This window comes from Choloepus didactylus, chromosome 8 (genome assembly GCF_015220235.1).
Source record: "Choloepus didactylus isolate mChoDid1 chromosome 8, mChoDid1.pri, whole genome shotgun sequence".
Taxonomy (NCBI): Eukaryota; Metazoa; Chordata; class Mammalia; order Pilosa; family Megalonychidae; genus Choloepus; species Choloepus didactylus.
The window spans coordinates 32,896,272-32,910,370 of record NC_051314.1 but is presented as its reverse complement, the minus strand read 5'-3'; the positions used below and the strand labels follow the sequence as shown (position 1 = coordinate 32,910,370).

Below are 14,099 nucleotides of genomic sequence, written 5' to 3'. Positions count from 1 at the left end.
TCCTTCAAAGAACAAAGTTTAAGAGCAGATTCAGAAATGAGCATTAGTGCAATTTCCGGCTGTCCCAACAAATTGTCAGCAATCTCTCCCGCATGCTTCTTAATGCCTGAATTTCCTTTACTAAGAAGACAAAGCTTTCATTCTCAATCAAAGATAATGAGATTAAAGTTGCAAGTGCTGGCTGAGGCAAGGCATTGATAATGCTTATTCACATAAAAGTATAATTCCATTCAATTACCAGAGACTTAGAATTTACCATGTACCAGGATGCTAGGTGCTATGGGGGATGGATTTGAGAGGGACTTTGGAGGATGAAGAGACAGGATTTGGAAGGATTTTTGTGACTTGTGGGGCTAAGGGAGAGGTAGAGTGAAAGTTGACTGAGATTTCTAGTGTTGCCTGACTGGGAAGTCAAAGACATTTACAAAGGGAATATGAGAGGAGGAACGAGTTTTCAAAGGAGGATAATGAATTTGATTGAGGGAGTTTGAGTTTCCAGCATGTCAACTTTGTGGATATGAGATCTCAGGTAGATAGTTACATATTTAGTACTGACACTCAGGAGAGGGAGATCAAGGCTAGAGATACAGATTTAGAAATTGTCTTTAGAGGCCATCATCAAAATCTTGAAAATGAGCAGTATCTCCAAGGGAATTACTGTTTAGCAAAAAAAGACAGAAGGTGAGAAGCACCTTCTCAAAGCATTGCTGAGAAGCACTAATACTCAGCTGATGTCATGTAATATGAATTTGTGGTGGAACTCAGCTCCTTGCGGCTTGATTCGTCTTTATATCCCAGGGCTTAGAACAGTGTTTGGTACATAGTAGATATTCAGTGAATGCTAGTTTGATGAAAGAATGAATGAATGAGTAGAAAAAAATAAATGGACAAGTAGTTGACTGCCATTGGCAGGGATAGAAAGATCAGAGAGTACCATCTGTGTGGGTCAGGCAAATTCATTATTGCATAAAATAAAGGGGTGAGCAAATGTAAAGTGTGAGAGAGATTGCTATTGAACTGACTGGCTATGTTCTGAGATGTATAAGGAAGGAAATGGAGCTAGGAGGAGGTAATAGCCTGGAGTGATTGCACAGGTCAAGATATTGAAGGTCTTCTTGAAGACAAAGAGAAAGTAGTAGGAGTTGAAGGAGCCGGAGAACTAAAACTCTCCTGGCAAAGGTAATTTCAGAGTTTAACTGCCTGGTGGAACTGGTAATGATCAAGTGTCAATTACTGATGCCAGATCATTTCCTGTTTTGTAGGGATAGGGGGTGTAGACAGACCTAAGCATAAGAGAGAGGGTTTATCATGGAGTAAGGCAAGGAAGGAAATATTGGAAACAAAGAAGGAAGACTGCAGATTTCACAGATTTGCCAGAGGTTGGCACTATTGGCTGTAATTTAGAAAAGACAATTAGAAAGAATCCAAGAGTTATTAAGACTCTCTTATTTTTGAACATGACTAATTTTGCTACAAATGATCCCTGTTTTCAGAAGGTTATAAATTGATATATTGGACCTATTTGCCAAGCTTCCCAATATCTATATTGATTTCCTTATATCAATAGAAAAGAACTTTATGTATCAGAGCCAGAAATCTTTTCCAATAATTATTTTTATGTATCTGTGACACAATATGTCAGAAGCTTAATTTGCTTAATTATGAACTTGTTAAGTATGGTTTTAAATTTTAATTTAAACACTCGTACAGTCCATAAGTTGATAAAAGTAGCTATTCCACAAATTTTTGTTGCTATCTTGGGATCATTGTGTACCCACTAAATACAAATCAATCTAAAAAGGTGAGTTTACACGCTAAACCATTTTATATTTATACCTGTAACATTATTTGTTTCCTTTTGCAGATTGCATTCAGATATTTTGTCAGAGACTTCTTCAATCCTTTTGTATCTTTTCCTTAGAAATATTTTTGTAACAAGTGACATTAAAATTAAAGAAGAAAATCTTTTCTGTGATAATATTAAAGGCAATGAAATTTTCCCTTCTCAACAAGTAGGTATTAAAGTGACTACAAATGTGTGAGTTCCCCTTTATTTGTTTCCTGAAGTTTGAACTTTCTGATCTTTTTGGGAGTGCATATTTTGACTAGTGAATGGGCTATGCTGATTTATTTGCTATTTCATTCCATGCTGGTTTATTTAAATAGGGCTGCATTCATGTTTTTCCTTCTTTCTTATTTTCATTTACCTTTGTTTTTTTTTTTTTTCTGTGTACAAAATAATATGTATTTTGAACATTCAGAAATGCATAATGTATAAAGTGAAACCCTTTATAATCCTATTGCCCCCAACAATTCCAGTTTTGTTTTCGTAGGATTTTTCCAGTTTTTTTAATTATGCACTGACAAATCTGTTATTGTTATATTCTTTTTTTTTTTTTTTTCCAAAAAATGGAATCATGCTCTCCCTCCTGTCTGCAACTTACCTTTTAATAATAAATCTTGGACATATATTCATACCATGTACATATCAATCTGCCACACTAATTTTAATTATAATATTGCTTTCCTGTACAGAGGCAGAGATTTAACCTATCTCCTATTAATAGCCTCTCAGAGTGGTTCTAAAAGTTGCTCTATGTACATTTTTGCAAACCTGCAATACTCTTGCTTTTACTAACGGTCCTACATTATTTTTAATACTATTTTGTTCACTCTTCTCTCTCTTCTTCCTTTTCTCACTTTGGTATGGTGGCTTCTCCATCTGTTTTTTTTTTTTTTTTTTTTTTTTCACAGTGGCTTTTTCCTACCCATCCATTTATTTATTTATTAATTAACCAATACAATTGTTTCATGGGACTGTGCCAGTTTTTTTTTTTTGGGATATGCAGGTGAAAAAACATGGCTCTTTGCCCAAGACAAGTTCACTACTTTGTAGACCTCAAGAACACAACTGTTAACCAGTTTCTGCATTGAATTCCCTTTCTGCGTATCGAGTCCGAAAATAAAGACAGTCTTTAAGTAATTCAATGAACTCCAGGATTTTAGAACACTCTTGTAATAACTGGCTGTGTCAAAATTTGTTGTTACCACAGATATAGTTTTGTTGTGTATAACTTCCTTTGTATATATTGAAAAATAATGAAATCTTTCCTCAGGAAAGGGAAAGGAGGAGTAAGATAAGGATATTCCTATTTCTTTTAAGTGGCATTTAATCTTAAAAGTAACTTTACATTTTATTCTTATTTTTATATAAGTAGAAGAAGTGTAATGAAGATTAGTTTGGTTTACTGAAAACAGTATTTTCTTACATATCCAAAAGGGAAATGGGAATCTGTTCATCAAGTAGGGAGAATATTATAGAGATGTTTTATTTTAATTACGATTTGTCTTTTTATGTTTTTAAAAATTAGAATTTTTAAACATTGAAATATAGCCAAGATTTTATCTTGCCAATTAAAATGAGATTAATTCTTTTTCTATCACAATTGGCACTTTTATTGGTTTACAAAACTCTGAAGTTTAATTCTAAGATTCCAAGATTATGATATCCACTTGTAGCATTTTTTGGGGAATTAGAGTTGTTTCTGAATTTAAATTATCTTCATGCCCACGTTTATGTTGTTGTTAAGCTATTAGGATCCCATTTGTTACCTCTTCTCCTTAGGGACATATAATTTAAGCATCTGATGTTCAATTTGAGTAACAATACCTATTTCTTTACAGGTTGCTAGACTAATTGAATGTGAGAGAGTATTAGTGGCATTGGAACTTAGCAATTTCCTAAATGATTCCAGTTATGCCCTTCAAGCTGTGACTCAGTGCTATGGACTGCTTGCTCCTATAATCTATCACAATATTGTTTTGGTACCTGTTGTACAGGTAAGGGTAATTTTTTTTCCCCCAGATAAGGGTATTTTTACAAATGCAACAATACATTTTGGAAAAGAAAAACACAATGTATCTCTTAAATAGGGCAAAAAGGTAAAAAATATGAGTTATAAAATTTCGGGAGTTCATTGAAAAACATTTAAAAATTTAAATTAGATGTCTGGACAAACATAAATAAGGACATAAAATGTGTTTCTCTGAACATTTAGCCCCAGTACAGTCCATATTTAAATACTGGCAAGCTGCTTTTCTAGGTTTTGAGTTATTTCAATTTTCTTTTTCTTGTAACATTAGAAACAGCAGCATTTATATTTAAGCCATATATAAATATTATTTAAGCCATCATCTGGGGGGAAAATCATGAATGACCCAAGAAAAAAATACTTGGTGTCTTGATGATAAAGGAGTTGGAATTTAGGGGGAGATGGGGCTGAAGGGATTATATTAGATGTATATGCTTTGTAATAATTTACCACAAATATTGTGGCTTAAGAAAACACCCATTTATTATCCCATAGTATCTTTTTCGTCAGGAGTCTGGGTACATGTAACTGAGTCCACTATTCAAATTTGCCAGGCTGAAATCAACTGACTGCATTTAGAAAATTTTCTTACTACAGTGCAGGGAGAGGAAACCCGGTGGAGCCAGGCAGTCTCCTTGAGTTGTGGAGATAATGCTGGCAGTCTGGAAGGAGAGAATTGCAGAGAGATAGTACTCCAGAGATATTCAGAGAATCCTGAGTGTTCAGCTGAGTACTGATCAGTTCATATGAAAAGAAACTTCCTAAGGCTGGGGAAATAACCATTTGAAAGGATTGGAAAGAACAATCTATAGAGTTTACACAGGGCTGGGAATAGTGCCTGTTCCTACAGCTGGGATGGAAAAACTCACAACTCACAGGGTATATAATAGAGAACTCAAGAACTCAAAAATATCCTTTCTCAGTAGTGGGTAAAATTAATCCAAGACCAGGGTTTTTCAGCTTTGGCACTATTGACATTTGGGGCCAGATAATTCTTAACTGGGGGAGGCAAATGCTGTTCTGTGCATTGTAGGATGTTTAGCAGTGTAAGTGGCCTTTTCCCACTAGATGCCAATATCATCCCCTTTCATTTTGATAATCAAAAATATCTCCATATAGACAAAGAAAAGGAGGTGGGTTAAATCAAATCCCTCCCAGTAGAGAACTACTGCTCTGGAATAACTGCTTCTCTGGTCCTGCCTAACAGAGCTTAAAAGCAAGATGTGAAATGATCAAACTGTTTCCATGTAACTTACCTGCATTCTAGAACAAGTCTCAATTACATTTATGGAATACAAAATTATTGAGCATCCAACAAGATAAAATTTGCAATGTCTGTATCCAATAAAAAATTGTCAAAGAAGCAGGAAAATATGATTCATAATTAGGAGAAAAACAAATCAATCCAAACTTATCCAGATGTGATACAGATGATAGAATTAAATGAAGATAATAAAACAGTTACTATGATTTATTCCATATGTTCAAAAGGTTAGATGAATGATTGAATATGTTAAGTAGAGATATGAAAGATATAAAAATGATCAAAATTAAACTTCTACAGATTAAAACTACAATATATGGGACAAAGAATACACTGGTTGGGGTTAATGTCATATTAGACACTGTAGGAGAAAAGATTAGTGAACTTGAAGACATAGCAAGAGAAGCTTTCCAAGATGAAACACAGGGAGAAAAAAAGATTAATAAAAAAAGAACAGCGCATTAGTAACTGAGATAATTTTTTTTTTTTTTTTTTTTTGAGCACATCAGCAACCATTGAGGTGGGGAAGCCCAACACCCCTGCATTCTCCACCAGCTCCTCAAGGGGGCTCTGCATATTTTTTTATTTGTTTTTAATTCTTTTTTAAAAAAATCAACTATATCAAAAAAAATTTAAAAAATGTACAGGAAAAAAAAAAAAAAAACATTTCAAAGAAACCATAACAAGGCAGTAAGAAAGAGACAACTAACCTAAGATAACTACTTTACTTTCAACATATTCCTACTCTACCCCAAGAAAATAACTTAATATAGCATCATTTCTGTGAACTTGTTCCTACCATATCCATCAGAAATTAACAGACCATAGTCATTCCTGGGCATTCCCAGAACATTAAATTTATCCACTGTGCCAGTTTGAATGTATTATGTCCCCCAGAAAAAGCCATATTCTTTGATGCAATCTTGTGGGGCAGACATTTTAGTGCTGATTAGATTGAAAATCTTAGAGTGTTTCCATGGAAATGCACCCCACCCAACTGTGGGTGATGACTCTGATTAGATAATTTCCATTGAGTGTAATCCCACACGTTCAGGGTGGGTCTAAATTCAATCATTGGAGCCATATAAATGAGTTGACAAACAGAAGGAACTCAGTGCAGCTGTGTGTGACATTTTGAAAAGGAGCAACAGCCAAGAGGGATACTTTGAAGAAAGCACAGGAGCTGCAGATGAGAGACAGTTTGAAGATGACCGTTGAAAGCAGACTCTTGCTCCGGAGAAGCTAAGAGAGGACAAATACCCCAAGTGCAACTAAGAGTGACATTTTTGAGGAACTGCAGCCTAGAGAGGAACATCCGGGGAGAAAGCCATTTTGAAACCAGAACTGTGGAACAGATGCCAGCCACGTTCTTTCCCAGCTAACAGAGGTTTTCTGGACACCATTGGCCATCCTCCAGTGAAGGTATCTGATTGCTGATGTGTTACCTTGGACACTTTATGGCCTTAAGACTGTAACTATGTAACCAAATAAATCCCCTTTTATAAAAGCCAATCCATCTCTGGTGTTTTGCATTCCAGCAGCATTAGCAAACTAGAACACCCATCATAGCTTATCTGTTCTTATTGGGTTATCATTATGCCTTCCTTAATTGCTCTCTATCACTAGTTTCCCTACATTCTACATTATAAACCATTTGTTTTACATTTTTCAGTGTTCACATTAATTAATTAGCATATAATATTTCTCTTTTTGTGCCTGGCTTATTTCACGCAGCATTATGTCTTCAAGGTTCATCCATGTTGTCATATTTTTCACAACATCGTTCCTTCTTACAGCCACATAGTATTCCATTGTGTGTATATACTACATTTTATTTATCCACTCATCTGTTGAAGGACATTTGGGTTGTTTCCGTCTCTTGGCAATTGTGAATAATACTGCTATGAACAGTGGCATGCAGCTATCTGTTCTTGTCACTGCTTTCAGATCTTCTGGGTATATACCGAGAAGTGCAATCGCTGGATCAAAGGGTAACTCTATATTTAGTTTTCTAAGGAAGTGCCAGACTGACCTCCAGAGTGGCTGAACCATTATACAGTCCCACCAACAATGAATAAGAGTTCCAATTTCTCCACATCCTCTCCAGCATTTGTAGTTTACTGTTTGTTTAATGGCAGCCATTCTAATTGGTGTGAGATGGTATCTCATTGTGGTCTTAATTTGCATCTCTCTAATAGCTAGTGAAGCTGAACATTTTTTCATGTGTTTCTTGGCCATTTGTATTTCCTCTTCAGAGAACTGCCTTTTCATATCTTTTGCCCATTTTATAATTGGGCTGCTGTACTATTGTCATTGAGTTGTAGGATTTCTTTATATATGCAAGATATCAGTCTTTTGTCAGATACATGGTTTCCCCAAGTTTTTTCCCATTGAGTTGGTTGCCTCTTCACCTTTGAGGTACAGACACTTCTAAGCTTGAGGAGTTCCCGTTTATCTATTTTTCCTTTTGTTGCTTGTGCTTTTGATGTAAAGTCTAGGAAGTGTCTGCCTAATACAAGGTCTTGATATTTCCCTACATTATCTTCTAGGAATTTTATGGTACTGTCTTTTATTTTGAGATCTTTAATCCACTTTGAGTTAATTTTTGTGTAGGGTGTGAGGCAGGGTTCCTCTTTCATTCTTTTGGATATGGATATCCAACTCTCCCAGCCTCATTTGTTGAAAAGACTGTTATGTCCCAGTTCAGTGGCTTTGGGGGCCTTATCAAAGATCAGTCAGCCATAGATCTGGGGGTCTATCTCTGAATTCTCAATTCGATTCCATTGATCCATATGTCTGTCTTTGTGCTAGTACCATGCTGTTTTGACAACTGTGGCATTATAATAAGCTTCACAGTCAGGGAATGTAAGTCCTCCCACTTTGTTTTGCTTTTTTAAAGTGCATTTAGCAATTCAAGGTATCTTCCCTTTCCAAATAAATTTGATAACTAGTTTTTCCAAGTCTGCAAAGTAGGTTGTTGGAATTTTGATTGGGATTGCATCGAATCTGTAGATGAGTTTGGGTAGAATTGACATCTTAATGACATTTAGCCTTTCTATCCATGAACATGGAACATTTTTCCATCTTTTAAGGTCCCCTTCTAATTTCTTTTAGTAGAGTTATGTAGTTTTCTTTGTATAGATCTTTTACATCTTTAGTTAAGTTTATTCCTAGGTACTTGATTTTTTTAGTTGCTATTGAAAATGGTATCTTTTTCTTGAGTGTCTCTTCAGTTTGTTCATTTCTAGCATATAGAAACATTACTGACTTATGTGCATTAATCTTGTATCCCACTACTTTGCTAAATTTATTAGCTCTAGTAGCTGTGTCATCGATTTCTCAGGGTTTTCCAGACATAAGAACATATCATCTGCAAATAATGACAGTTTTACTTTTTCCTTTCCAATTTGGATGACTTTTATTTCTTTGTCTGGTTGGATTGCCCTGGCTAACACTTTCCTGATCTTAGAGGGAAGGCTTTCAGTCTCTCACCATTGAGTACTATGCTGGCTGTGGGTTTTTCATATATGCCCTTTATTATATTGAGGAAGTTTTCTTCAATTCCTACCTTTTGAAGTGTTTTTATCAAAAATGGATGTTGGATTTTGTCGAATGCTTTTTCCGTATCTATTGAGATGATCATTTGACTTTTCTGTTTTGAATTGTTAATGTGTTGTAATACATTGATTGATTTTCTTATGTTGAACCATCCTTGCATGCCTGGAATGAACCCCACTTGGTCATGGTGTATGATTTTCTTAATCTGTCTTTGGATTTGATTTGCAAGTATTTTGTTGAGAATTTTTGCATCTATATTCATTAGGGAGATAGGCCTGTAGTTTTCCTTTTTTTGTAACATCTTTGCCTGGTTTTGATATTAAATTGATGTTAACTTCATAAAATGAGTTAGGTAGTGTTCCATTTTCTTCGATGTTTTGAAAGAGTTTAAGTAAGATTGGTGTCAGTTCTTTTTGGAAAGTTTGGTAGAATTCCCCTGTGAAGCCATCTGGCCCTGGGCATTTATTTGTGGGAAGTTTTTTGATGACTGATTGGATCTCTTTGCTTGTGATTGTTTGGTTGAGATCTTCTGTTTCTTCTCTGGTCAGTCTAGGTTGTTCACATGTTTCCAGGAAATTGTCCATTTTCTCTACATTATCCATTTTGTTGGCATACAGTTGTTCATAGTATCCTCTTATAATTTTTATTTTAATTTCATTGGGATCGCAATAATGTCTCCTTTCTCCTTCATTATTTTGTTTATATGGGTCTTCTCTCTTTTTGATTTTGTCAGTCTAGCTAGGGGCTTGTCAATCTTGTTGAGCTTCTCAAAGGACCAACTTTTGGTGTTATTCAATCTCTCTGTTGTTTTTTTGTTCTCTATGTCATTTATTTCTTCTTTAATCCTTGTCATTTCTTTTCTTCTACCTGGTTCAGGATTGGTTTGCTGTTCATTTTCTGGCTTCTTCAGTTGATTGATTAGTTCTTTGATTTTGGCTTTCTTCCTTTTTAATGTATGCATTTAGTGCTATAAATTTCTCCCTCAGTACCAGTTTTGCTGCATCCCATAGGTTTTGGCATGTAGTATTCTCATTTTCATTTGTCTGTATATATTTAGCAATTTCTCTTGCTATTTCTTCTTTAACCCACTGATTGTTTAGGAGTGTGTTGTTTAACCTCCAGGTATTTGTGAATTTTCTAAGTCTCTGATGGTTATTGACTTCTAATTGTATTCCATTGTGGTCAGAGAATGTGCTTTGAATAATTTCAATTTTTTTAAAATTTATTGAGGCTTGTTTTATGTCCTAGCATATGGTCTGTTCTGGAGAAAGTTCCATGAGCACTAGAGAAGAATGTGTATCCTGGTGATTTGGGATGTAATGTTCTATATATGTCTGTTAAATGCAATTCATTTATCAGATTGTTTAGGTTTTCAGTTTCCTTATTGGTCTTCTGTCTGGTTGATCTATCTATAGGAGAGAGTGATGTGTTGAAGTCTCCCACAATTATTGTGGAAACATCAATTGCTTCCTTTAGTTTTGCCAGTGTTTCTCTCATGTATTTTGTGGCACCTTGATTGGGTGCATAAACATTTATGATTGTTATTTCTTCTTGAATTGCCACTTTTATTAGTATGTAGTGGACTTCTTTGTCTCTCATAAAATCCTTGCATTTAAAGTCTATTCTTGCTACTTCTGCTTTCTTTTGGCTGTAGCTTGCATGAAATACTTTTTTCCATCCTTTCACTTTCAATTTCTTTGTGTCCCTGTATCTACTATGAGTCTCTTGTATGCAGCGTATTGATGGTTCATTTTTTTTAATCCATTCTGCCAATCTATAGTTTTTGATTAGGGAGTTTAATCCATTTACATTCAATATTGTTACTCTGAAAGCATTTCTTGAATTAGCCATCTTATCCTTTGGTTTATGTTTGTCAGATATATTTTTTCCCTCTCTCTCCTAGTGTCCTTTAACGTACCCATACTGAGGCTCTTTAGTACTGAAACTTTCTCCATGTCTCTCTCTCCTTTCTTTGTTTCTCTGTCTGTAGGGCTCCCTTTAGTATCTCAAGTAGGGCAGGTCTCTTGTTAGCAAATTCTCTCAGCATTTGTTTTCTGTGAAACATTTAAGCTCTCCCTCAAATTTGAAGGAGAGCTTTGCTGGATAAAGAATTCTTGGTTGGCAATTTTTGTCTCTCAGAATTTTAAATATGTCATGCCACTGCCTTCTAGCCTCCATCTTGGCTGCTGAGTAGTCACTACTTAGCCTTATGCTGTTTCCTTTGTATGTGGTGAATTGCTTTTCTCTTGCTGCTTTCAGAACTTGCTCTTTCTCTTCCATATTTGACAGTGTGATCAGAATATGTCTTGGAGTGGTTTTATTTGGATTTATTCTATTTGGAGTTCGCTGGGCATTTATGATTTGTGTATTTAAGGTGTTTAGAAGATTTGGGAAATTTTCCCCAACAATTTCTTTGAATACTCTTCCTAGACCTTTACCCTTTTCTTCCCCTTCTGGAACACCAATGAGTCTTATAATTGGATGTTTTATTTTATCTGTCATATCCCTGAGTTACATTTCGAGTTTTTAGATTTTTCCCCCATTTTTTCTTTTGTTCTTTCATTTTCCATTCTGTTGTCCTCCAGGTCACTGACTCACTGTTCAGCTTCCTCTAATCTTGTACTATGAATATCCAGAATCTTTTTAATTTGGTCAACAGTTTCTTTTATTTCCATAAGATTGTCTTTTTTTTTTATTACTCTTGCAATTTCTTCTTTATGCTCTTCTAGGGTCTTCTTCATGTCCTTTATATCTTGTGCCATGCTCTCATTGTTTGTCTTTAGTTCTTTGATTAATTGCTCTAATACCGTGTTTCCTCTGATCTTTTGATTTGGGTGTTTGGGCTTGGTTTATCCATATTGTCTGTTTTATTCATATGCTTTAAAATTTTCTGTTTTTGGCCTCTTGGCATTTGCTTAAGTTGATAGGGTTCTTTTAGGATATGTAGATCAATTGAAACCCTTATCTCTAATTTGTCAGATCTACAGCTTTGTAGAGTACACTTTCTCTAACTAACCAGCAGGTGGCATCCATGAGCCACCTAGTCCCCTCAAGCCAGTTCACCCCCACTTTGTCTTTGTGGTGAGTGGGGGTGTGAGTCTTCTGGGGTCCAGTTGGTGCACCAAGCTTGCATGTGTAGTTGGTGTTGCCCACCCTGCATATGGGGTGTGTGTCTGAGCAGTTAGGAGGGGGGGTGGCTTTAATAATCAAATCTTCCAGGTGATCCTGGAGATTTAAAGCTTTTGCAATAGTCTAATCCTTCAGTTCAGTCTTGCCATGGTTTGTCTCTGCTGTTGACCCAGAAGTCCTTGGTATTGGCGTATGGTCCCTGGGACTTGTGAGTGGGTCCCTATTCCTAGCTGTGCACTCCTAGGTCCTCTGCTGAGGGATGACTGTGCTACATCACAGGTGGGTGCTGTCCCCCAAGGGAGGTTCTGAGCTGCAGGGCTATGTAAGGGCGTACCCAGTCTGCTGAAAGGATGGCTGAATGGGGTGTGTTAATTTCCCCCTTTTCACACAGCTCCACCTTCCCAGCTCTGGGATAATTAGCTGAGGGTGTGGGAAAGGCTATTTTCCACACCCAATATTGTGGTATGTGCAGGTGTTGTTGGAAACACTTCCCGTCACACTGGGTTGTTTGGGGTAGTTCTGGGCTGTGGTGCTGGCACTGAGCAGGAGCATTCCAGCCCACCAGGAAGATGGCTGTAAGGGGACACCCCCCCTTTTCTTGGGAAGTTGTGGTGTTCAGCGAATTTTCTCAGCCATTGTACTTATTGCCTTGTGTCTCAGAGCTCTCTTAGCTCTGCTCTTATCTGGGCCCAAATTGCAAGTCTTTGAGGGTTTCTGTAATGGGCTTCTTAGCGTAATTGTTTCAGAAAAAGAGAAAAAGATTAAAAAAAAAAAAAAAAAGAAGGGCCCTCCTTGCAGATCTAATGAGCTATTGAAATACTAAGAGACAAGGAGATTAGGGCCATTAAGGAACAATCAAGAAAGCAGAGAAACCAGTTCTTCAGATAAGGAAACTCGCCTTCTGGATTTGTGTATGAGCCTTACTCTGTTTGAGCCATTCTATGTTCACCAGAACTCCAAAAAGTCTCTGTTTTTATTTTTGGGCTTTTTTTTTTTTTTTTTTTTTTTTTTTTTTGTTTTTGCTAGCCCTACCTCCTCTCCGCTGGGCTGACTGCTCCCAGATTCTCTGGTGTCTGGTCTCAGTCTATCTATGTTTGGAGTTTGGATCAGCAGCCTGAGGTTTCAGTAAGAGCTGCAACTGCAGTTCCTGTGAGATGATTTTCAGTTGCCTAATATACAGGTAATTGGAGTCTGTGAAGGGGGGTGGTGCTGAAAAAATATTTGAAAAAAGAATGACCAAAAAATTACCAAATTTGATAAAAACTATAAATCCACAAATTCAAAAAGTTCAGTGAATCCCAACACAGTAAGCATAAAGAAAACCACACCAAGCATATCAAAATCAAATTTCTAAGTATGAGTGATAAAGAGAATTACTTAAAGGCAACCAAAGGGGAAAAACATATTATGTACAGAGTAACCAAGATAAGGATTGTAACAGATTTCTCATAGGAGACAATGCAGGCTAGAAAATAATGGAGCAACAACTTTAAAGTGCTGAGGAGAAGAAAATTGTCAGGTAGAATTCTTTACTAAGTGAAAATACCTTTCAAACAAACGCAAAAGAAGTGACATTTTCAGACATAAGCTGAAAGAATTTATCACCAACAGACTTACACTAGAAGAATTGTTACAGAAAGACCTTCAGGCAGAAGGAAAATGACACTAAATGGAAATCTGGATCTACCCAAAGGAATGAAGAGCACCATAAATAGTAATTATATTGGTAAATACAAAGACTTTTTTTCTTAATATTTAAATTTCTTGAAAAGATAATTGACTCTTTAAAGCAAAAATTATGATAATGATGATGAAGATGATGTACCGTGTGGTTTATAACATATAGAAGTAAAGTGTATGACAATAATCGCACAAAGGCTGGAGGAGAGAATGGAAGTATATTGTTGTATATTATACATGATTGACAATATTTTGGGCCATAAAGTAAGTCTTTAAAATTTAAAAGAATTCAAGTCATAAAAAGGAAATTCTCTACAATAATATAATTAATTTAGAGTTAATAACACAATGATCTGTGGAAAATACCCTAGTATTTTGAAATGAATTAACACACTTCTAAATAACCCATGGATATAAGAAGACATCGATGTGGAAATTAGAAAGTGTTTCAAACTGAGTGAAAATGAAAACACACATATCAAAATTTGTCGAAGGCAGGTAAAACAGTGCTTAGAGGGAAAATCATAGTACTGAATACCTACATTAGAAAATAAATGTGTCAAATGACCACCTTAAGAAACTATAAAATAAAAGCA

General features: G+C 35.9%; 1 protein-coding gene across 10 annotated transcripts in view; it reads left to right on the top strand.

The window, feature by feature from the left end:
* The window catches only part of CFAP54 (cilia and flagella associated protein 54), a 429,497-nt gene that overhangs the window by 128,066 nt on the left and 287,332 nt on the right, over positions 1–14,099 (top strand). For 9 of the 10 annotated variants that reach the window (XM_037846939.1, XM_037846934.1, XM_037846938.1 and 6 more), the window contains exons 24-25: positions 1,865–2,012; positions 3,685–3,840. In XM_037846939.1, the coding sequence (XP_037702867.1) occupies positions 1,865–2,012; positions 3,685–3,840 (304 nt within the window). The remainder of the gene's footprint in view (positions 1–1,864; positions 2,013–3,684; positions 3,841–14,099) is intronic. The other variant, XM_037846937.1, reaches the window with a different exon arrangement.